General features: G+C 38.4%; 1 protein-coding gene across 4 annotated transcripts in view; it reads left to right on the top strand.

Moving 5' to 3' along the window:
- The window catches only part of ZFYVE27 (zinc finger FYVE-type containing 27), a 76103-nt gene that overhangs the window by 39612 nt on the left and 14099 nt on the right, over window positions 1-22392 (top strand). The window contains exons 7-11 of one of the 4 annotated variants that reach the window (XM_063434623.1): window positions 3491-3630; window positions 6203-6247; window positions 10885-10956; window positions 12308-12328; window positions 12937-13081. In XM_063434623.1, coding sequence (XP_063290693.1) covers window positions 3491-3630; window positions 6203-6247; window positions 10885-10956; window positions 12308-12328; window positions 12937-13081 — 423 coding nt within the window. The remainder of the gene's footprint in view (window positions 1-3490; window positions 3631-6202; window positions 6248-10884; window positions 10957-12307; window positions 12329-12936; window positions 13082-22392) is intronic. The other 3 variants (XM_063434625.1, XM_063434624.1, XM_063434626.1) reach the window with 3 other exon arrangements.

Genomic DNA, 22392 nt, shown 5'->3' with positions numbered 1-22392 from the left:
GGAACAGGGAGTTTAGGGAAGCAGCACTTTACAGATAAAATCCATGTGTAGAATCCAATGGAGCAATATAAAAGAAAAAAGAACAAACGGGACAGTAATACAAATATAGTGTAGTATGTCTAAAAGAAGTAGAGACAAAAACAAAGAAAATTATTGCACTCTAAATCATTTTCAGATCACAGCTTTTGGATAGCATAATCCCCGTCTGTGGATATGTAGATGGTCCTGATCTCATGTGTGTTACTTATTTTCTCTTTAGTTAATTTATTAATACAATTGGTTTTTATTTTACTTTTGGACCTTCTTTGAACCTCTTTTATTGGAGAAGTTGCATCTCACATTCTCGGGTGGGGGACATACCACCTATTCTTTTAAGGATTGAGCAATACCTGTCTGCTCATCCAGTGTGAGTATATCTCCTTTTTATTTCCTGTTAATTCTATATTCTCACTGGAGCATCATCCTGGATACACAACGTGGATTATTGGCATAAATACACGATACCAGAGGGGATCACGACCATCTATATATCCACAGACTGGGATTATACCATCCAAATGCTCCCCGTTCCCATGTAATTCACTGACTCCACTTTGATTTTGCTACATACAATCTTCAAATGTGACAAAAATCTGACCACTGCTCATTGTAAAAGTAAAAAATGGAACACTAAAGTACTTCCTAGATCTCTTGTTAACATCTGCATGGTCTGACTTGCTGTAGGATACTATCCCGTTTAAAGGAATCTATATTATTATGATTACAAAATTGTATTCCTAACACTATAGTGCCCTTTGGTTTCCATCTCCCTCGCAGCCCACCTCAGGCACCAGTATTCAGAACTGATGTCCCTCAGTGATGGTTTGGGGTTCCTAATCCTCCACATTAGGCCCTCCCGATAGAAGCTTTGCCTAAGTGCTTTCCTATGTGGATTTCACAGATGCTGGATGTCCTCATGAATTTAGGGGACCAGAGTCCGGTAAACTCCCAGAAGTGCCTCTAGTGGTTGTCTGGTAGATGGCTACTAGAGGCAGGCTTACTACAGCAATATAAATATTGCTGTTTCTCAAAAACTAAGGGAGACAGGGACATTGCACTGAGCTGTAGTGGTCTAGGTACCACAGTGTCCCTTTTAACATCTGAATCCGAGAGACTTGATGTCAAAGTGGCTTCATTACAAATGATAGCTGGCTAACTGCCAGTTACTGTGGACTGTACTCTACTAAATGTAGTCCACCATCCACACTGCCAAAGAATTGCCCATCTTTTCTTTGGTGAGTACCAAGAGTTATGACCAATGCTAACACAAGATTAAATGTATGGCAGAGTGGAATATGTGTGCAGATTCCTCTGACACAGTGTACTGCATTTTGCAAGTTACGTGATCTAGCAGTCTGCTACATCGCCATTGCAGTACTATGCTAATTGTATCTCTATATTCATATGAGAAGATTTGATATATTATTTTTTACTAGGGCGTACAGTAAACTTTATAGGATGTAATTTTTTTAATAACAATATGAGCCCTTGGTGCTGATTTGGTAGCACATATGGTGCTGCTATAAATTTGGACCTTCAGAGTGGGCATGCTGTGTGAGACGTGATGCAACTTCACAAATGCCAGCCAACTTTTATTTAGAAGAAGAAAAAAAACTATGAAATCTGAAGACACTTTCAAGCATTTTCTAACTTTTTTATGGCTGCCTTTCGTGACTAATTAAGTGTGCTCCACTGTAATCAGTCCTTAATTTAACTGTGAACTTTGATAACCTATTTTGATTCCGAAGGGGACATGAACTCTGAGTGTAGACAGAAAGCAGCCTGGGAGGGTGCAATGGATCATCCAGGATTGATCAAGCCAAATAGGAGGATATTTGGAAGATTGAGTCATGTTTATGTTTGTACTAATTTTGAAGAAAGATAAGGATGCTTAAGAATGCTGCGGTAGTATTTGCCAGTTGCTTTAATGTTTGTTGGCAGTACTGCGAACTGGATTTAAACCAGTAATATATTTAAAAAAAGAAAAGCAGACAAGTAGCTTTTTATATAAATTGTTTTCTAAAAGAGAACAAATATGCTTATTTCTTTTACTAAAAATTTATATGAGCTATTTGGACTGGGGATGTATGTTGTTGCTAGTTCACTGTTGTATGTATGAATTGGTTTTGAAGAGGTCCTATCATTCTGTGCCATTAGTGAAGAAGTTATAATTACTAGTGAATAATGTATAATTTTGTATTACTAGTGAATAATGTATAATTTTGTATTACTAGTGAATAATGTATAATTTTGTATGTGCTGTGCTGTGTATAATTTTGTATGTGCTGTGTAAACTCATAAGGTAGACATGTTGCAATACACTCACACTCACACTCATCTTCTGTAGGGAAGATAAGTCACAGAAAACAGTAACCCTAAGGAATTCCCACGGCTAATATCAGTATTGCTATCAGCAGACAAATCCCTAGTTAAAGGTACACAATGTGTATTCCTGACACTAGTGTTAAAAGTATAATTTAGGTGGCTGCTCCCCCACTTGCCCCCTTTATTCCAGCACCGTGTGTGCTAGTTCTGCCTTATGACTGAGATCATCGGAATTGAAGATCTCGGCCAATCCAGTAGTTTTCCTTAAAAAAGCAAGCCGCATTGCGCCAATCAGCATCTCCTCATAGAGATGCATTGAGTCAACATTGGATAGAGCGGCAGCACTGTAACATGGCAGTGCAGTATAAAAGCAAAAACAAATATTCAACATGAAGTCCAGTGCTTAAACTCCAACTTCTCCTGGGCAGCAAGGATTACAGTAATCATCAGCCCAAATACATAGAACAGAAATCAAAAACGTTACCTGCACTCTATCCGCAACTCATTCAATTAACGTAGAAGTCTGATTTCTGCATTGTCCAAAAAAAAAATCTGTTTAGATTTTGTTCATTTTTTGCTCTCAAATCTCTCAATGTTTCAAACATCATAAAGTTGATTTAATCTACAGTTAAGAATATTTTTATTTTTTTTATGGTTCGGTTCATGATTAATTTATGGACCTATTTGACCTTTCATGGTTTGACCCAACTTCTCATGTTCATCATATGCATGGGAAATTCTCAAGTACATAGTCTGGGCTAGACTCCTTCATATGCTGGTTTTGATTTACAAGTCCAATGTTTTCAGACACTTGCATCTTACAATTGGTCGTTCTGTGTAGTACTTAACAGTTGACATATGTTCTTAGATAATTATTTACGGATATTTTTTAGAACTGACAAACATTACGATCCATTTAGTTACATTTGAACTGCTGTTACCCAGTGTGAAAGGATTAACGACTACGGGCCCTCTGCCGGCATCACCGTGACTTATTATTGAAGTGTTCGGTTTTATATAAAATCTAATTTATAATTTTTAACATGTTTTAGATGTATATATATTCTCTGCTCACAAAAAAGTCTATTATTTAAGTCTTAATGCATAGTTTTATCCTCTTGTTCAGTTGTAGCAGAATATAGAGCATCTTTGCAACAGAGAAGCAACACTGAGAATTCAACTTTAAAGTCATTGCAAGAAACTCAAGAGGCAGAAAGTGGCCCTGTTTCTGATCGCTCCCCCACACCACTTCACACCACCTCCGAGGTATGTTCTACTCAATGCGTAGTGTATATATTGGAGTTTTCATATTGTGTAAGCAAATCTGATTCTTTTAAGTTGGACAAGTACTTGAATATTACATCTACTCAGTGGTTACTCGAGGTACATTATATGTGGTGGTGGGGGGGTTAAGGACACCAAATCAGGGAGCTGTGTACTAAACCGTGCCTTATTTTAATATATAAATCCCTCCAATGTAGGAATGTATCTACTAAACAGCTGAAAGATCAAAACTAAGAAAAACAAAGTTGTTATAACCTTGACCAACACACACCGTTTCACAGACAAACACCCATAATCACAAACATACTCACTCATAAACACAGATATACACACCATCCGACACATTCATACACACAAACACTTTTAAAGAAGATTAAATTAAGAGTCTACACAGCCTCCCTTACTTGCTCTGGGAGAGCTGGAGTCCGCCCTCTCCCTGGTGGCAATTGGTTGGTGCTGGGATCACTTTGCTCTTCCTGCATACATAGCTACCATGTGCGCCCTCTAGTGATGCTGATGCCAGGATATGGTTCTTAGTTTTTAGACTTCACTGTTTTCCAATTTTAGTTTTTTCTATTTTTCTGATTCGGGGAATGGGGGACCTTGCTCTAAGTTAATACAATGTAATAATGATAACATTAAAAAAAAAAGTCAATTTCTGCGGAGATGGAGAAAGCTCATTTGTGCCAATGGTCTGATGTGAGGGTTAAAATGACTTTCCACATATCTGTGATCTGAAATGTGTTTGTGGTGTGCTTTAATTGTATGTACATCTAAGAGGGCTTACCATGCAATATATTTCAGTGAAAGGAAAAAAAAAAACTAAATCCTTCAGTTCCTCTATTCTATCATAATGCTTCTCCCTCTTTCTAGGAGCTCCATATTGTTGGTGTGTGGTGTGAGCTCCACAGAAACTAATATCCCAGTAATGTGTCTTTAAACTACAATAAACCTGTTTAGAAATCAGTCTGAGTAAATACGATACATTGCTCATGTTCTGAGTTGCATTTTAGTTTCATAAATTGTTATTAGTAAGTCACTTAGAATTTCTCAGAACAGCCCCGCCCTTGGCCACTCCCCCCTCACACCCCTAAAATGTATCCCTCTTTGATTATTTGAAATTTTGGGACATATGCCATAAAGCCGCACTATCATGTGCTCACTGGGTCAATCCTTGCTGCCCCTGAATTGGGCTATATACGGCTGCAAAAGGACCACTTTAAATAGCATTATCTTACTGCTTATCTCATAACTCCGTCTGCAGTGAGATATGTTTTGTGGGTTCATATGTTGCTGTGTTGGTTCTATATTGGGGTGCAGTTTACCCCAGCTCCCACATTCCATATTCCACTCGTAAAATTAATGCCATGTGTTTTGTTTTTGGTTTGTTTTGTTTTCCACAAAATATTTTTTTTTTTTTCAATGTACCGTATTTATTTTGTTTTTGTGAATCAACATTTTTAAACATTGAATGCAACACTATGTTTTTCATTTAGGAAATGTGTTATAGGTCTCTGTTATCTCAGTAGTATTTAGGTGTATGACACTTTATGTATTTACTCTATGCACACCTGCACCTATATATTCACTCAATTATTTGAACACTTTGACGATTCCTTCTCATTGTATACATATCAGTAAGGGGACTCTCAAAATATACTTGTCTGTTCCAAGAGAAGCAAGCAAACATATTTATTTTAATCCTTCCAAAATGCTTTTAGGTGTGCTTAAATTTTAAATGACTACTTGGTACCCCAACCCCCCTCCCTCCCCTTTTAATGTAGAATGCCATTCAATTTGCTGTACAATTTTAGGTCTGTCTTTAGCTAAGTGGTTTGAAAGCTAACATTTCAGAATGTGTTGTGCATTATGAAACTCTACATTTTGATAGATTCTACCAACGTTTATTCAATTCCCCAGCAATGTCATTGTATTCAGGTCACTGTAGAATAATCATGTAAAAAGAACACAGTTGTGAGATGATTAAGCGGCCATTAAGTCATCACTTTTCTTGTATATATTATTTCCTATATATTTCAGTGTGTACAACTTAAGAATGCTGTTCCTTTACATTTCGTTAATTCTGTGTGGGATTTGTTCAATATTCCACACATTCCATTTGCGATCCCTGGACAATTACTGCGTCCCATTCCTCAATACAAGTTCTAGGGTTACCTACCATCTGGTAACTTGGAGGAAGACCTTGAGATCCAACAGAGTCTCATTTGCATTACAATTGGATAGAATCTGCTAAACCAGACACAGCCTGGCAGAGTCGGTGGGCTTTGTCAACGTTTTGGCCATGAGCCTAAGTTTGCTTTGCAGCCAGAGATGTTTAATTTATCTTTGCAATGAATGTGTTTTAGGAACTAACTTCACATGAGTTTAACTGAGCCTGTTTTGGTCATTTTTCTTATTATAATACTTAACATTTGCTTTTCCCTTTCATTGTTACTTTTTTTTTTTCTTCTCATTTTTATTCTAAGAATAATTTTTTCACTTTTTTTAATATTTTCAATTTTTCTGTCTCCTCCTGCATTTTCTGTCTCCTCAGTTCTCCTCCTGCTCGGACAGTCCAGATTGTACAAGCCATAAACTGGTAGGATTTCATGGAGCTACCATACCGCTTCCTGTTGGAATGTTAACTATTTTTTTTTTTAATTCCAACAGCCTTTGAAACAACTGAAACGCAACAAGGTGTCATACTTTGATTACAATATGAGCATAATGATGCCAGGGCAGACTACTGGATATGGTTGCACATTAGTGGGGTTATTCGCTAAACCTGGAATTTTAAATATTTGGAATTTTGAGGATTTAAACGTTTTAGGAAAATCTACTTGAACTTGTTTCCACCAGATCTGTTTGTCCCAAGAACTCAATATGTAGTTAGTAGAATTGTGTGTGTGTGCACGCGCGTGACACACAATATAGCTATGAAAATGTGGGAGAGGTCATCCGGCCTATTTTTACCCCTCTCTACTTACCTCTGGGCATTCTGCCAGAAGTGTGTGTGTCTGTCATAAAATGTCCCTATGCCCTCAGCCTGTAGGGAATGTTTCCTTCATTAGACAGGTGCAAGGAGCGTTTATAGCAAGTTTTGAAAAGCTGAGCACCTTGGGGTGGATATCTACTTGTTTCTTTTCGTTCACCAATTTGGAAATGCACACACTGAACAATAAGGATAAATTCCACCTGGGTGCACCAACGGTGATTTCCCAACAGATCAATTAGAATAGATAACCTGGGAACAAAGAGTGGTATCCAAAACAGCAGAATTTATTTCAGGAACAGGGACATCAACCTTTAGGTCAATTTATGGACATTTATCAAAGCTAATGAGAGAATCCAAAACCCATACATTTATCATGAAAGATACCCAATGGCTACCTCACCAGGTGGAGACAGTTAGCGCACTTCAGACCGAAGGGTGGCATCAAGCGTATTTATGTTATAGAAACATAGAATGTGACGTCAGATAAGAACCATTCAGCCCATCTAGTCTGCACAATTTTCTACATACTCTCATTAGTCTCTGGCCTTATCTTATAGTTAGGATAGCCGTATGCCTATCCCATGCATGCTTAAACTCCTTTACTGTGTTAACCTCTACCACTTCAGCTGGAAGGCTATTGCATGTATCCACTACCCTCTCTGTTAAGTAATACTTCCTGATATTATTTTTAAACTTTTGCCAATCTAATTTGTTGTGGTAGTTTTTCTTATTTTAAATATAGTGTTTTACTGTGTTGATTTACGTGCTAATCGGCATCACCTCTGTCCTAAAAACCTTAAAGGGACACTTAAGTCACCCAGGTCACTTCATAGCAATGAAGTGGTCTGGGTTCAGTGTTCCTGTTCCTTTCCCTGTCCCTGTTAACTATGCAATGTAAAACATGGCAGTATTTAAGAAATTGCAATGATTACCTTGCATGACGAAGACTGCATCTAGTGGCTGTCAGACAGCTACTAGAGGCACTTCCTGGATGCAAACGGACTCTAGGTCCCCTAAATGATGCTCTGCATAGGAACATCCAGCATTAGTGAAAACCTCCCAGAGAAAGCATTGAAGTGAAAAGCATAGTAATACTTGGGGCGCTTGCCACATATGCGCATTAGCCCCCCCTCCCCCCCCCCCTGTCAGATGACTTTGGAGAAGGCAAAGTACCGACCATGAAATCGGGTAAGTGAATAAAGGGTTTTTAACCCGTTAGCTGCCAGGGTGACATGAGGGGGGAACACACCAAAAGACACAGATTTGTATTCATAACACTATAGAATCCCTTTAAGAAACATTTTAACAATGTAATAATAAGCCAGGGGAGGACTGACAGCAACAGGTAACCAATCGTTGATGTCACTTTGGTCTGACGTGCACTAACCATTTCCACCTGGTGAGTTAGCCATTAGGTATTGCTTTCACTATAATTGTAATAGGTTATGGATTGTGCAATTAGGCTTAATAAAGCTTGTATATTGACCAAAACATTGCAGTTACCTGTACCAGATATAAAATCTATTTACTTTAGGATACCCCTCTGTGTCCAGGGTTTCTATTTACAAGTTTCATATTGTCCTCGTTAGAAGCCTACGTTTTGTTTGCAAAGTTATTCCCTAGTAAAACACTGTTTGTGATGATTTATATATTGCTGATTGGGCCAATATCGCATTTTATGAAAACATTCCCCTGAAGGTAGCAGCTGCTCAAATGGTGTTAATCTAGCAATCACATTACCTACTGTATTATTACTTGGATTTAATTTTCCATCAAACCAAAAAAAAGAAAAAAAGTTGTGTTAATGTACAGGGGTGGCCTGAAATTCAAAGTAGGGTTTGATGAGTCAATAACTTTTTAATAATGAACCAATTTCAATGATATTCCATACAATGAATGTTGAGCGTATTTAGATTTTTTGACCATGTATGTACAGAAGATGACCTCTCTTAAACGAGTTCCATTTACCACTTCGCTAAGTCAGGCTTTTTTGCTTGCATTGTTCGCAACATTAGTTAATGGCTGAGGCTTTAGCGCTCAAATTTCTGCACGGATATGCTTCTTGTGCTGCTCAAGTGTATACGGTTTGTTTATGTACACCCTCTCCTTTTTTTTTTTTTTTCATTTTTATATGATCTGCTCTGTCTCAGGAGGACCATTGTGGCCCTGGCTGTATGGGCAGTAACCCCATCCTCTTGAGACCACACTTTAAGATGAGTTTCCACTACATGACATGAAATTTAAAAAATAAAAACAATATCCCAATATCTCACACTATTTTTACTCGTTGTTCCTTCCTTGAAATTATCCAGGATAAATCTCCCATGATATCTACCTGCAACAAAAAAAATGAACTACTAACAAGTTATTTACCTGTTAAAACCTACTCTGAATTTTGCGCCCCTCTGTACTTTTAAAATCTGTTGCATTGCAATCTTGTTCTTGCATTGGAGACCCCCACTTATGCTTGTTTACTGTACTTATTAGTGGATGTACTTTTTGGCACGGCGATATGTAATTTAGAGATGTGATGAGAAAGACACTATAGCATTTATAACGAATAATGACAGCATGCATCAATGGATGCCTCAATACAAATTCTAATGTGAAAATAAATGGTAAACTTTCTTTTTGACAATGTACTGCAATGTACAAGAATTCTCAAATTAGAGGAGACGAGAATTCTGAAAACTCCCTCACTTATTAATTTCTTGACATGATGACGAACACTTTCCACCAGTTTAATTCTGTCATTTAAATCTGTCCCAAATTATTTCAAACTAATTCATTCTAATTTTTTTGGTCAGACATGATTTACCCATGTGGCTACAACTACATACAACTCAGCATAGTTTTTAAAGGCTTGGCAGGAGATAATGATTTATTCAACAGAGGCAGCCAATCTACTAAGAATGTTTCAAAATCCATCTACACATGTGATGTGTGCGTAACCGAAAATAAATCAAAATCTAATTGACCCAGAATAAAACAATACAGTATAGAACGAAAATAAAAAAATGAATTGGGTAAGAGAATGAAAGAAAATCACTGATGAGGCTGAACAGAATATAATGCACTCAACAATGTGAGATGCCTTCCCGTGAGAGGTCCCATGAGAGGTTTTCTTTGAACTAGCACTTCTCTTTCTGAGCTGGTCTCAACCCTAACCTCAAGGTGAGTCTGCAGACAGGCTTACAACTTTCTCATGGACATTTTGCATCATGTGGGCACCCACACATGCTTTGGGTGGTGTTAGACTCAAAATATTATTTATTTATTTTTTTTTAAATTTAGAATGAGATTAAAAGAACACTCCAATCTCTCCTAAGCATTCTACGGCCTGCTGTAGTGGTTATGGTACTAGAAGTGCCCTGGCACACTCCCAGCATAAGTAGTCAAAACCGATTGACAACTCACTTACGATCTGCCAGGCGCCAGTAGCTACCTCACCTGGAACTAGGAGATGCTGACTAATTTTCTGGGCTTGGCTCAGTGCAGGAGCTTCCAGTTGCAAAGAATTGTGTGTTCCCTAGGGACCACAAATACGTTTACAAACTTTGCTCAAATGGTTTGACTACTTACCCTAGGATATTGGAAGGGTACTCCTGGCACTATAACCAATACAGCAGATGGTAGTAGTTATGGTGCTTGAAGAGATCCTTTGATCATTATGCATTATTCTTATATTGTTGAGAAATGTGTTCTGCTCTATTTGTGTCCTCACTAGAACTAGACAACGGCCTTGATTTAGTTTACAATTACCTCACTTACCTATATATGCTCTGCCTAAGCTAAACGGGTAATCCAGTTGTGGACCCCATGGTCACTGTTTCTAGATGGGTATCAGCTGCACCTCCCTGACAAGGCCCACAGAAGGTTGAAATTATTATCTGGGGTTGCATTATCTCTTGTGCAGAGAGACCTTGCAAGTATTTCATTTCTGGACTGCCCTTAAGGGTGGGGTCAGTCTCATATGCAAATTGTATAGGTTCTCTTTGTAATGGCACAAGTGAGCAAAACATTTTTGAGACCTAACTGAAGGGCAAGCTATTGAATTTCTCAAAGCTTTTGCCTGTTCCCAAAGTTCTCATATGTATTCTCTGTTTTTGTTTTGATTTGTATATATCTACTAGTTACTCTTTAAATCTTCACTACAGTAAGAGGGGGTTCACAGATAAATATGCATATTAATTTGTTTTCATTAAATTTCAGTGGTTAACTGGCTATGTTTAATTCCACAGGACCTCTCACCAGGGAGTGTGGAAGAAGCAGAAGAAGCTGAGCCAGATGAAGAGTTTAAAGATGCGATTGAGGTGGGCTTAGTAATCATGTTTGGGCCTGGTAACATCTTCCATACCAAAGAGGGGGTTCCACTCAAATGGATGTAGTTTTATCTTAATTTGTAATCTCTGGGGACACCTCAATGTTGACTTCCAAACACACTTGGTCAGTGAGTCAGCCCCACTTCCCTTTTCCTAAGAAACAAAAAGGGCACATTCAGTGACAAAGTTGGGTTTGTACCTCCATTTCCAAATAAATTCCAGCTTGCAGCATTTTTAGACAAGTTGGTTAGTCTGAAGAAAAGCCTTGCGTAGTGTCAGGAAGCATCTGTTTTTTTTTTTTTTTTTGTTGTTTTTTTTTTTTTATTGTCTCGTTTGCATGAAAATTCTCACAATTCTCTACACGATTTAGAGTTGCAGAAAATTAGCAGAGATTAACTTATTTTTTCTAGATGGTCACTCTTCAAAAGATCCGTGTTTTGTTGTATCCTCAAACACTATTGATGTGTTTTGTGTCACCAACCAACTGGCAAAAATGGAAATGCCAAGGCTTTGACAAGGGAGAGCAGAAAAGACCTCACACAGGAAGTTCCTCTGTTCTCCTCCCATAGCAACGACAGCGCATGTGCTGTGATTGCTATGGAAACTCCGTGCCTGTGCTATGGAGTATAGGAACAGAGCGATGTGACGTCACTCCTTTTAAAGTCAGCACACCTATATTGAAGCCAGCATGCCGACGTCACTGACGAGATGTGCCTTGCTTGGGGGTGTATCCCAAGCAGAGCAAATCAAAGACCTCCGGAGGAGCGTCGGACAGCTGGGGGCAAGGAGTTGCATGTTACATGAGGAGTGGAATGGAAGAAAAGGGAGTAAATCTTAATAATTTACATGTATCTTTGTGATATATGGTGTATTCAATTTATATGGGAGCGATTTCAGGAAAGTAATTTTTTTTTTTTTCCTAACGGGTTCACTTTAAGATGTCATAAATGCCTGCTACACCTTTATGTATTATTTTATAGCATGGTTTATACTAGATGTATATTGTGAGTTGTCTGTGGAGCTGCAGAGCATGTCTGTGTGCTTTAATACAGTTGGCACAGGGCACCATGTCTCAATGTAAATATCTTCGTTACATTCATAGATAAGAGGCATGGGGCAACAGCTGGTAGAGGAAACAAATAAGGACAGATTTGTTCCCCATTACATTTAAAGTTACATTCTCATTTTCCTCTCCATCAGGTGATTTAGAACATATGATGCACCTACCTTGCCTTTTGACATTGGCTTCTATTTAAGACATTCCAATCTCTTTTTAAGCCAAACATTTTGAAAGTTCTTAGTTCTTAACTGTGTTCTTTTCTCTACATGCTGCTTGAGAAAGGAACAACAGCTGATTACAATGGTGAGTGCAGTCTAACCGCATTTAAGACCACGATAAAATCGGTTAAATCAGCCTGCAAACTGAAAACGTAGAAGCCTACTACTCATTGCAGTATGACTGTTGTGTTGGTATTGTTTAATCTAGATCAGCCATTTGTAAGATTATTTTATTAGATTTCAACCTACGTCTTGTGAAGTGGATTACTATTGGGAAGTTTAGAACCAAACAGTGTTTTCTGGACCAATTATTGGACTACAACAGTTAGAAAAAGTAGCAGTTTTAATTTCCACATGTTTTTTTCGATCTTTTTTTTTAATATTGCTTTTCTTATTTTCCCAGTTTATGTCTGTTTGTATCTGCTACTTGGTTGCTTGCGTTGGGGTTTTCCAATTTCTAGACCAGCTATAGAACATTTTATAAAGTGGCATTTTTTTTCAAAAAAGTCAAACTTATTGTTGAACACAAGTCCACATCATCCGATAAGTGAGCACACCTGTGGGAAAGTTCTCAGTTCTATTTGACTCTTCATAAGAGATTGTGCATGGTTTGCAAATATTAAACCCACACTGTTTCCTTCTTTTCTTTTTCTTTCTTTTTTTTTTTTTGCGGAACGGCATCTTATTTCACAGGAGGATGACGATGTATCACAGGGCACTGTAGAATACGACTTAAACCTCCAGGACAACGGATTCCTCAGTAAAAATGAGGTCATCAAAAGCAAAGTCTCCAAACTCACAGAACGGCTCCGTAAACGGTATCCTGCCAACAACGTAGGTAGGTGACATATTTTTTTTGTAGAATTTCTTTTATATGTTGAGAAAAACAAATCTAAAACCATGTTTGCCCTTGATACTTCAGCACCAGATCTATTAAAAAAAAATTAAATTTAAAGAAATATGTACCCATCAGTATTTTATTCAGCATGACCCCTGAAGTACACCAACTGTTTTTTGGGGGGAGTTTTTTGTCTTTTTTTTATGATAAATTAGCAGTGTATTTCCCCTACAAAGTGTTTGTTTTGGTTTTTAACACAAAAATAAAGCACTGTGCTTACTGCAGCAGTGGCTTAGTATCCAACAGCTAAAAATACATAGTAAAAACAAAGAGAACGTTAACCTGCGCTCTGGCCTAAATCCCTATGTACATTTAAACAAAATGTAGGCTCTTTAGTTTTATTCCAATGGCCATTTAAGTATATAAGCTCACCTGCCACGTCAAGGCAAGCCTCAATAGGCGAGTCCTACACTAGCCATTAGATATGCTGATATCAGCCAAGAATCTCCAGTGAGACAGGAAGGGGTATTTTATAAACCCTTTCACATTTAACCCTTTATAGGGCTTCTACACATACAATAAACTTTGCTGGTATCAGACAAAGTATAAACATCTCTAATGAGACAGAAATGGGTGTTGTTATAAACCCATATGTTCTTTTCAATGTATAGACCAGCTCTCTAAGGTGGGGAATCCCGGCGTTAGAGAGTTAGTCGTCAGTCCGAGTCGTCGTCAAACAGGTCAGTCTTAAGTTAGGACTACCTGAAAGATATGTTTGGTCTGTAGTCACCTCAAACCTCAACCTCCGTTGTGTGGGGCACCCAAACCCCTCACATTAAAATATTTAAACACATTCATGGTTTCAATGCAAAACAGCATTGCGGGGCACATTTTGATAAAAGTATAAAAATAAATCCATTTTAAAAAAACTGCTAGAAGGTCTGTCTGCTCTGCATGTTATTACTGCAACAGGAAGCATAGATGTTGGAGGAAACCAGTACCAAAGATACAGAGAGAGCCGAGCAAAAAATAACTCCATTATTCTTGTTTAAACCAAAGCTGTGTTCTGATTGGCTTCTTAATGTTCGAAACCAATCAAATTCCTGTTTCATATTAGATCATTATCAAGTGAGTAGAAAATGTTCAGAAGAAGAACCTCCACTAGCCTGGCATGTTACATATGAGTAATGCATGTAATTGAACTTTCATTATTTTATTTTAACGAAGCCTCGACTAATTTAAGTCATAGATGTAATGATACCTAGGCCTTCTTGAGGATCAAACAAATCTGTCTATTCAACAACATGTGTCAATCGGTGATTATCTGCAGCCTTTCTGTGTTTGCTGTTATTGCCGAAAAACCGATTACATTTGGAATGTTCAAGGGTTTGCCACTACGATTAAAACCCATTCCATCCAGTTGGCTGGGATTGTGTAGGGAAACCTTAGACTGTGTGTAACTTGTCGTGTTTTTGGCTTTATAAACTATAGTTTTTTTTTTTTTTTTTTCTCCGAACAACTGCACCTTTGTTTAATTAAAAGGGATTTGTTCTGCACGGTTACCGCTGTGTACGGCACTCCGTGCCAGAATGTCCGTACATGGGACATACATAGTTGCTATCTCCGGAGAAATGAAATGTTAAATTACTGGGCCATGGATGTTAAGTAATGCAATCGCAGACAGACATTCTTTTCTTTCCTGATTTGCTGTGGATTATGAGTTACGTTTGGACTTAAGCCTCTAACTGGAAACCTGAGATGGCGGGTGCGCTTTTCTACGTTGGTTGAAGAAAGAATGTAAAATAAACATGGAGTAAGCTGGTTTTACTAACATTAAGTTTAATTGAGAGCAGCGTGTAACTTTATTTAACCATTTCTATCCTGGATAGAATGCCAACTTTGATTACCAGCTTTAATATTTAAAGGGAAACTATTGCCCAATTACAATTTATGTTAAATGAACCATGGCTTAAATAAATATACATAAATAAGAAAATAATGGCATGTTCCCAGCCTGAAATCTACTTTGATTAGCGTGTCTGTTTCATCTATATCCGAACTTGGCTTGCCAGTATAACCACTTATGCGTATAGAGATTTGTCAAAAGAAGGGGCAGGGAAAACACAGCTTTAGTGAAAAAGACACTCCAAGACCGACATGTCCCATTTTTTACTTGCATTTGATGTTCCTGCATTAGCTGCACATCCCCTGCCTTGCAGCTTCTGCAGTGAGCTTACTCCAGAATCCAAATTCAGCTTTCTCTAGCACTGCCGAACTTATCCCATTAACAGTACGTTATGGGTATAGCACAGATTTCTAATCGTCATAGCTCAGTTGGAGAGTTGTAGTTCACCTGCAGAGGGCAGCAGAATGCCAAGCTATAGCATCTTATACAGTAGTATTTTAGAACAAAAAGAGCCACTCCGCAGTTACAAGGCTGTGCAGAAGGGCTGAGTGCATGGAAAACAATAATTTATTAATAAAAGAAAAAACATCTTGGTAGCCTCCTTATTGCTGTCCAAAGTTGGATTTATAATGGGTTGGTGAAATGTGTCATTATTTTGGCAGCTGCAGAGGGTATGGATGATAGACTATGAAAATGAAAGGCCTTAAGCCTTTCTGCGCCATAACGATGACCATAAGCTGTAGTGGTTATAGTGTTAGGAATATCCTTGTAAAATATCCTTGTAAAGCTGGCCTTGCAGCTGGGAGCCATACTCCCAGACACACAGACAATCACATGTGTTCTACCAAAAACACAATCACACAGATACGAAAAAAACACAGGAATGTGCACACACACACACACACACACACACACACACACGTATACATTAGCATTTTCAGCAATAACCCTATAGCTCTGTATTAACCTCCAATAGCATTAATCCTACACTACAAGTTATTGAACACACGCAATACACTTTCCTGTTCCCTCCAAACACTTGTAACATATTAGAGTACTTAGTGAAGACCTGTTCCCTGCACTGTGTGTGTACTCAGGACTGTAATTGCCATAAGGCCACCGAGGTGATTAAAGATCTCCTGCAGTGGGGCCAAACTGACTGGGTGATCTCGGCTCTAGTTGATCCCCCTTACAGTTCCTGATCTATTTCATCTTTGCTGCTGATTAACTTGGCAACACTCTGATACATGTCTCGATGCCAGCTTTAAGGAGTTGTCTGTACCCACAAAGGGTGAATACACCAAAATCTCAGTTCAGAACACCAGGGATCAGGAGTCCCCTCCATGGTCCAAGTTATGCCTCAGGGAGGAGGGAAGAAAATTCTGATTCCCCCCCCCCCCCGACCAATAAGCCCATGAGAGCCTTTGCCTACCCCACTACAGTCAACTACCAGCACACCACTACAGCCTTTATCAGCCCCCCCACTATAGCTACTATTACCCCCCCACTGATGCCACTATGCCCCTTTTCTTCACAAGCACACTATAGCCTATATCCCCCAAATGCATCATAATGCCCTATACACCCTACTGCCCTTATTCCCCCAAACATACCCTAAGTCCCGATGCTCAACAAACACACACTACAGCCCCTATTTATATGCGCATACACATACTACACTGCAAACAGACCTACCAATGCACACCACCATAACTGCCTTCATCCCACACATGCAACCCTACAAGCATCATTCTTTCCACAACCCCACAAGTGGCCTCACCCACATACACAACCCCACAAGCATCATCCCTACACATGTTTACAACGCCCAACTAAGGAGTAGCCTACCTTCACAAATGCAGTACATCAAGTAGCCACCCACACACATGCAACCCCACAAGCAGCATCCCCACAAACATGCAATTTCACCAGCAGCTTAACCTCACAAATGCAACACCACATGCAGCCTGCACACACTTATACACACGCCCCTCATCCAGTTTTTTTTTCTATCCAATCACGCACCTAGTTCCATTCACCATTCAATCATATCCCAAACTAGTCTCAGCAGGTTTTGCTTAAGTGTGTTGGTGTCTAAAGAATCAGAAGTAAGCTGGTACAAATACACCATGAAATTAAAAGTAACTTATTGGATGGACTCTTTAGGGGGTTTGGTGAGTGTGACCAGGGGAGGGACTTAACATGACCTCATGACCAAAAGATAACAATTTATGTATCTGAAACGATAATTTAGAATAGCACAAAAGTATTATTTTATTTTTTTAAATAAATTAATTTCTAAACCCTTGTACTCTACCTTAAGATACTAATCTGGGGATCTTAATTTTTCAAATGCAAATCAAGCTTTCTTCGTTGCAAAAAGAAGAGTAGGAATTTAGTCCCAATAGGGACAAGTGTTGGTGTACAGATGGCAGGAACTTGGTGCCATGCCTATTGGGCAAAGTCCAATCTGTCTCATGACATTTTATAGGTTACCCATGGGTCTCAACAAGAAAGCATTTTCTGAACTCAAATACAAAAAGAGAAGTCCTGCGCTCACTCCCATCAGTCCTGGGTGGCAGCAACGACCACAGTACACATCAGCCCCAATACATACAGTAAAAACAAAAGAAAAAGCTACCTGTGCTCTCTCCTTAATCCCTATGTATATTTAAACAAATGGAGGTCATTTAGTTACTCCAATGGCCATTGGAGAGAATGCCCGTCTGCCAACGTCAAGGCAGACCATCCTAGATGGGTCCTACACTGACCTTTCACCTTGCTTCCTTGAGCTTCTGGCAAAGATATCTCCAATGAGTTTCCTAAACTCATAACACGGTAATGAAAGATATAGAACAAAAACCACGAAGCAAAACATGAACGGTAATATGTTATAGTTTAATAAAGAAAAACAGCTCTGAGGAAAACATTATCTGTTCCCTAAATTTTAAAATATATGTTACTCCTAAGATCCATTAAGCAAGATCTGCTAAATATATTTCGGTCATTTTAGACTGTAGAAACAGTGAAATGTATTGAATCTGTAATGAGTTACTCACAGAGGCGATGTTTTAATGCTGAAATCTATGAAGACTAATCATTCATTTCTTTGTAAGCTGTGGTTTTCAGATGGTCATAATTTTCCATCACAAATAATCTGAGCAAGATAAATTGCCAAACCTTGCAGTGAAACACTGTCGTTTTGTAGATCAGGACATACTGATACCATCTGGAATACTTTCTTGTGCTCATGCAGGAAGGATAAATTATGAAACCTCCCTCAGTGGTATTTTACTATACTATGGCCTGGGATTTTGTTCTTTCGGTTACAGTCGAATGCTTGCCCAGAGTAGCCAGGAGTCATGTCGGAACAACTCGGCAGGATGTGTCGATCCAACTTACGGATAGACATGACTTCCTTTCTAAAGAAAGGAGTTGTGCGTCAGCAATCCTGACACTCAAAATCACAATCTCAAGGGACCTTTCACAACAAATTTGATTTTACTTTTTCAATAAGCAATAAAGTATAAATAACCCTTAAATGACAGTGGCTCAGATAGTCCTACTTTCTAAAAAAACAAAACAAAGTACAGATTGTGCACCATAAAACATGTATGAAAGTGAAACATTGTTTTTGTTTTTTATTTTTTTTCACGTATATGTTTTAACCTGGGTTATGTATTTTTGTTAAAAAAAAAAAAAAAGAAATGTTTATGATAAGCCTGCAAGTTTATTGAAATCAAATAAAACCAGCTATTCTACAGACTAGTGGGAGACAATATACACAAATTACACTTTAGTTAATTTGTATGTAAACATAGATGGGTAAACTTCCCTCCCATTGATGTTTGTGAACTGATCAAATCTTTCCTGAGTTCCACCCTTGATGCATAGGTATTGGTAAGCGGTAAGGCATGCCATTATGCTACATAGCTTTAATCAAGGTGCATGCATTTGCCAACAAACTGCACTTTGTTTAACTTTTATTTTTATACACTCTTTGTTGTGGATTGTCAAAATATGCGCTGGAATTATACAAGAAGATCTTGGGTTTTATTTTATTTGTTATATTTATGGCTGGGAATAGTACATTTATTTTAAAATGGACAGCTATGCAGAGAGACATAATGATAAAACTTTCTTACATGCATCAGTATTGTGCTTTAGTATTTATGCCTTGCTAGGTGGCAACGCGACCAAAGGCTTTAGCCAAAGGTATGGTATGGTTTCCTCAACATTCATGGATTGAAACTTTTCTTAAGCCAGCCCTATACCAACCCGCAAGTCCACCCTTAAACCCCGACATGTTCTAAAAAAAAAATTGTAACAACAACATTTTACATAATTCATAGTATTATATGAACCTCTATTCTAAACTCATACCTGCTGTATTAACCACAAGTAATGCTATGTTAACTAACCCTTACCCCCCTACATTAAAATCCTGTACCTACAGCAATACAACAATATGCATTATAGTTTATTTAAAATATGTTGTTTTAAAGAGCGTAATAACCTTTCCAATTAAATAATTTGTGACATTGCCACTCCGTATTATATGGGACTCAGGGCTAATAATGACATCAAGCCAAAATTAGACTCAGGGCTTTTAGGTCCCCACTCGGGACTCCAGTCCCTGTCACCACCTCCACCAACACCACCATTGCCTCTAGTGACCAGTATTATTTAATGCTTCGCATTACTCTGGTAAATTTCACCTCTGTGAATGTCTTTTAAATCCATTAGATTGGAATGGGTTATTAGAGTTAAATATCCTGAGAAACCTCAGTGACACTTAAAGTTAAAGTATCTACACTTTGAAAGTGTTTTCAAGGCTTCCAGAGAAGTCCTAATAATCCATAAGCCCAAAGGACTTTAGACCCCAAAGATATTATGTTCCTTTAATACACGCTTCTGTATTCTATATTGTTTAGCTCTACTTCTAACTTCAAAAAGTCTTAGAATATAGAGGATTTTTTTATTTATTTTTATTTAAATCTTTGACAAATATATATTATACTTTGTAATGGGCCAGGACTTTTGAATTAGGTCTTACATGACACATGTTTCAGAGTATCCAGATTCCATACATTTTATCACACAGGGTGCTGATAATGTATTTATTTAATTTAGTAAATCAGTCATTCCAACAACATTGGTTTTTCCACTGTGGGATTTAAACTGTTTTTAAACGGATAGATTTTCCCAAGGAGCTTTGTTTTCTTTTCATTTTCCTTCTCAAAGAGGCGAGAATTGTATCCTTTTCCTCTCTGGATGATCTACGCATTGTCATGGGCCAGGACTTTGCTGCATTAGGCCTTACATGGCTTTCTGCTTATTTTTTGTACTTTGCAAGACCTACCGCAGAATAGAAGTAAAAAAAAAAAAAAAAAAAATGTTAACAGAGAAAATAATATTGATGTTCTGATCATCTGTTTTTTATATTGTTTTTTAAGACTTTGAATCTTTCAATTTTTAACCCAGTTTATATGTTAAGAAATTATTATTTTTGTTTGGTGTCAATAGAAATATTGTATAATTGAGGTACTTCCCATCTCTCTACGTGCCATGCTTTACCCCGTTTAACTTGTAATATACATTTAACACCTCTCACAAAAAATTATACAACCAGTAGTGACCATAGCTTTCCTAGGATCGAGAATTAGTTTCCAATATTGTAAAGATTGGTTTACAGGGGAACACACACTCTTGTTGTGCTTATATACAACTAAGCATCCAACTCCCCCAGTACATCATTTCTTCCCTACCCCATTTCCCTTCTCCTTTCTCTTTATCATTCTCCTGTGCACAGTACTCTAAATCTACCATATTGTCTTTTCTGCCATTGTCTGTGATGCTGTCTTGGTTCTCACTCTACACGTGTGCTGTTCACCACTGTCCATTGTCTTCTTCTCTCTCTCTCTCTTGTGTACTCTCCCTCTTCCCATGCTCTCTGTATTAAATGAGAGTGCCCTTTCCACTGATATTTTACAGGGGTACCTTGCCAGTTATCAAATACCCAGATCAGGGTTAACCATAAGGCAACCCTAGGGACCATGGGTTAGACGGGAGACCTGTATTTGCTTGACCACATTAACTATCCCTATGTGAATAATCGAGGAGGCCCATACCCCGAACCTGTCTAGCGCCATGTGGGATACTAACCCTTCTCTATAAATACCAAATACAAAAAGTAGCAATATTAAAATGTAGAAATACTGATACTTTTAGGAATTTAGTGTAAACCTGAAATTGCAATGTGTGATGACAAACAGCCAAAAATGAAGTCTTATCTAGCTTTGCTTGTATGTATAAATGAAGAAAATATATTTATATTGTACAGTACTAAGCCATGTGTATAAGGGCATTTGCACACAGAGGAAGGGACAGGGGTTCAGAAACATTTGTCCTGTATATGCTGTTCAACTAAAAATGTGGTTCCACAAGTGGGCCTTATCTACTAAGTTGCGCATTTCTTCATCCTGTTTTGCTGCTATAGTACTGAGCCAGATTGATTCAGACTGGCGGATTGTTTTCTTTCTGTATTTCCATCCTCTGTCATGTTCAACCTGTTATATTCTGTGTAATTTTCCTTTGTTCCTGACTCCCTGCACAGAGTAACTTAAAATGGCAGCAATGAGACTGTCCCCACCCCCTCTAACGTGGATGGCAGAGGAGAGAACTGTGCCTTTTCTTCACAGATTAACTTGTGTGTATCCCGTGCAGGCACAGAACACACAAGATCCTACCTCCCCTGAGCTATGGCTGCTTGCACACATGGTCTGAGACTCAGGAGATGGTTAAAAAGACACTCTAGGCACCCAGACCACTTCAGGTCATTTAAGTGGTCTGGGTGCAATGTCCCTGTCCAGCAGTGTAAATAATGGCAGTGTTAGTCCTGCAATGTAATAATTGCAGTTCCTATAAGACTGCCTCTAGTGGCTGTAAATCAGACGGCGACTAGATGCACTTCCTGCTTACTTACTGACGTTTGGTAGCGTAACCGAAGCTGGATGTCCTCACGCTCTGTATGTCCTCAGGGTGGGGAAGACCTAATGCACTCACAGCGCTCGCGGCTCATGGGAAAGTGAGTGGGGGACATGAGGGAAGGGGGTAGGGTAGAAGGAACTATAGTTTAAGGAATACAGCTTTGTATTGCTTACGCTATAGAATTCCTTTAAACAAAGCTCCCATGTGAAGCGCTATGGAATTTGCTGGCGCAATATAAATAATAAAATAATAATAATGTGTGCAGCTAAACTACATATCCCATAAACCCCTGCTGGATAGGAATATATAGCACAATGAGAAAACACTGTAAAAAAATATATATATGCACAGTCCAGCAATAAGAATCTTTTCATTCAATTTCTCTATGTAGAAGGTCCCTTTAAACAAGCAGACA

Source organism: Pelobates fuscus, chromosome 10 (assembly GCF_036172605.1).
Source record: "Pelobates fuscus isolate aPelFus1 chromosome 10, aPelFus1.pri, whole genome shotgun sequence".
Lineage (NCBI taxonomy): Eukaryota > Metazoa > Chordata > Amphibia > Anura > Pelobatidae > Pelobates > Pelobates fuscus.
The sequence above is the reverse complement of the archived record's forward strand: the minus strand, read 5'-3'. Positions and strand labels throughout refer to the sequence as shown.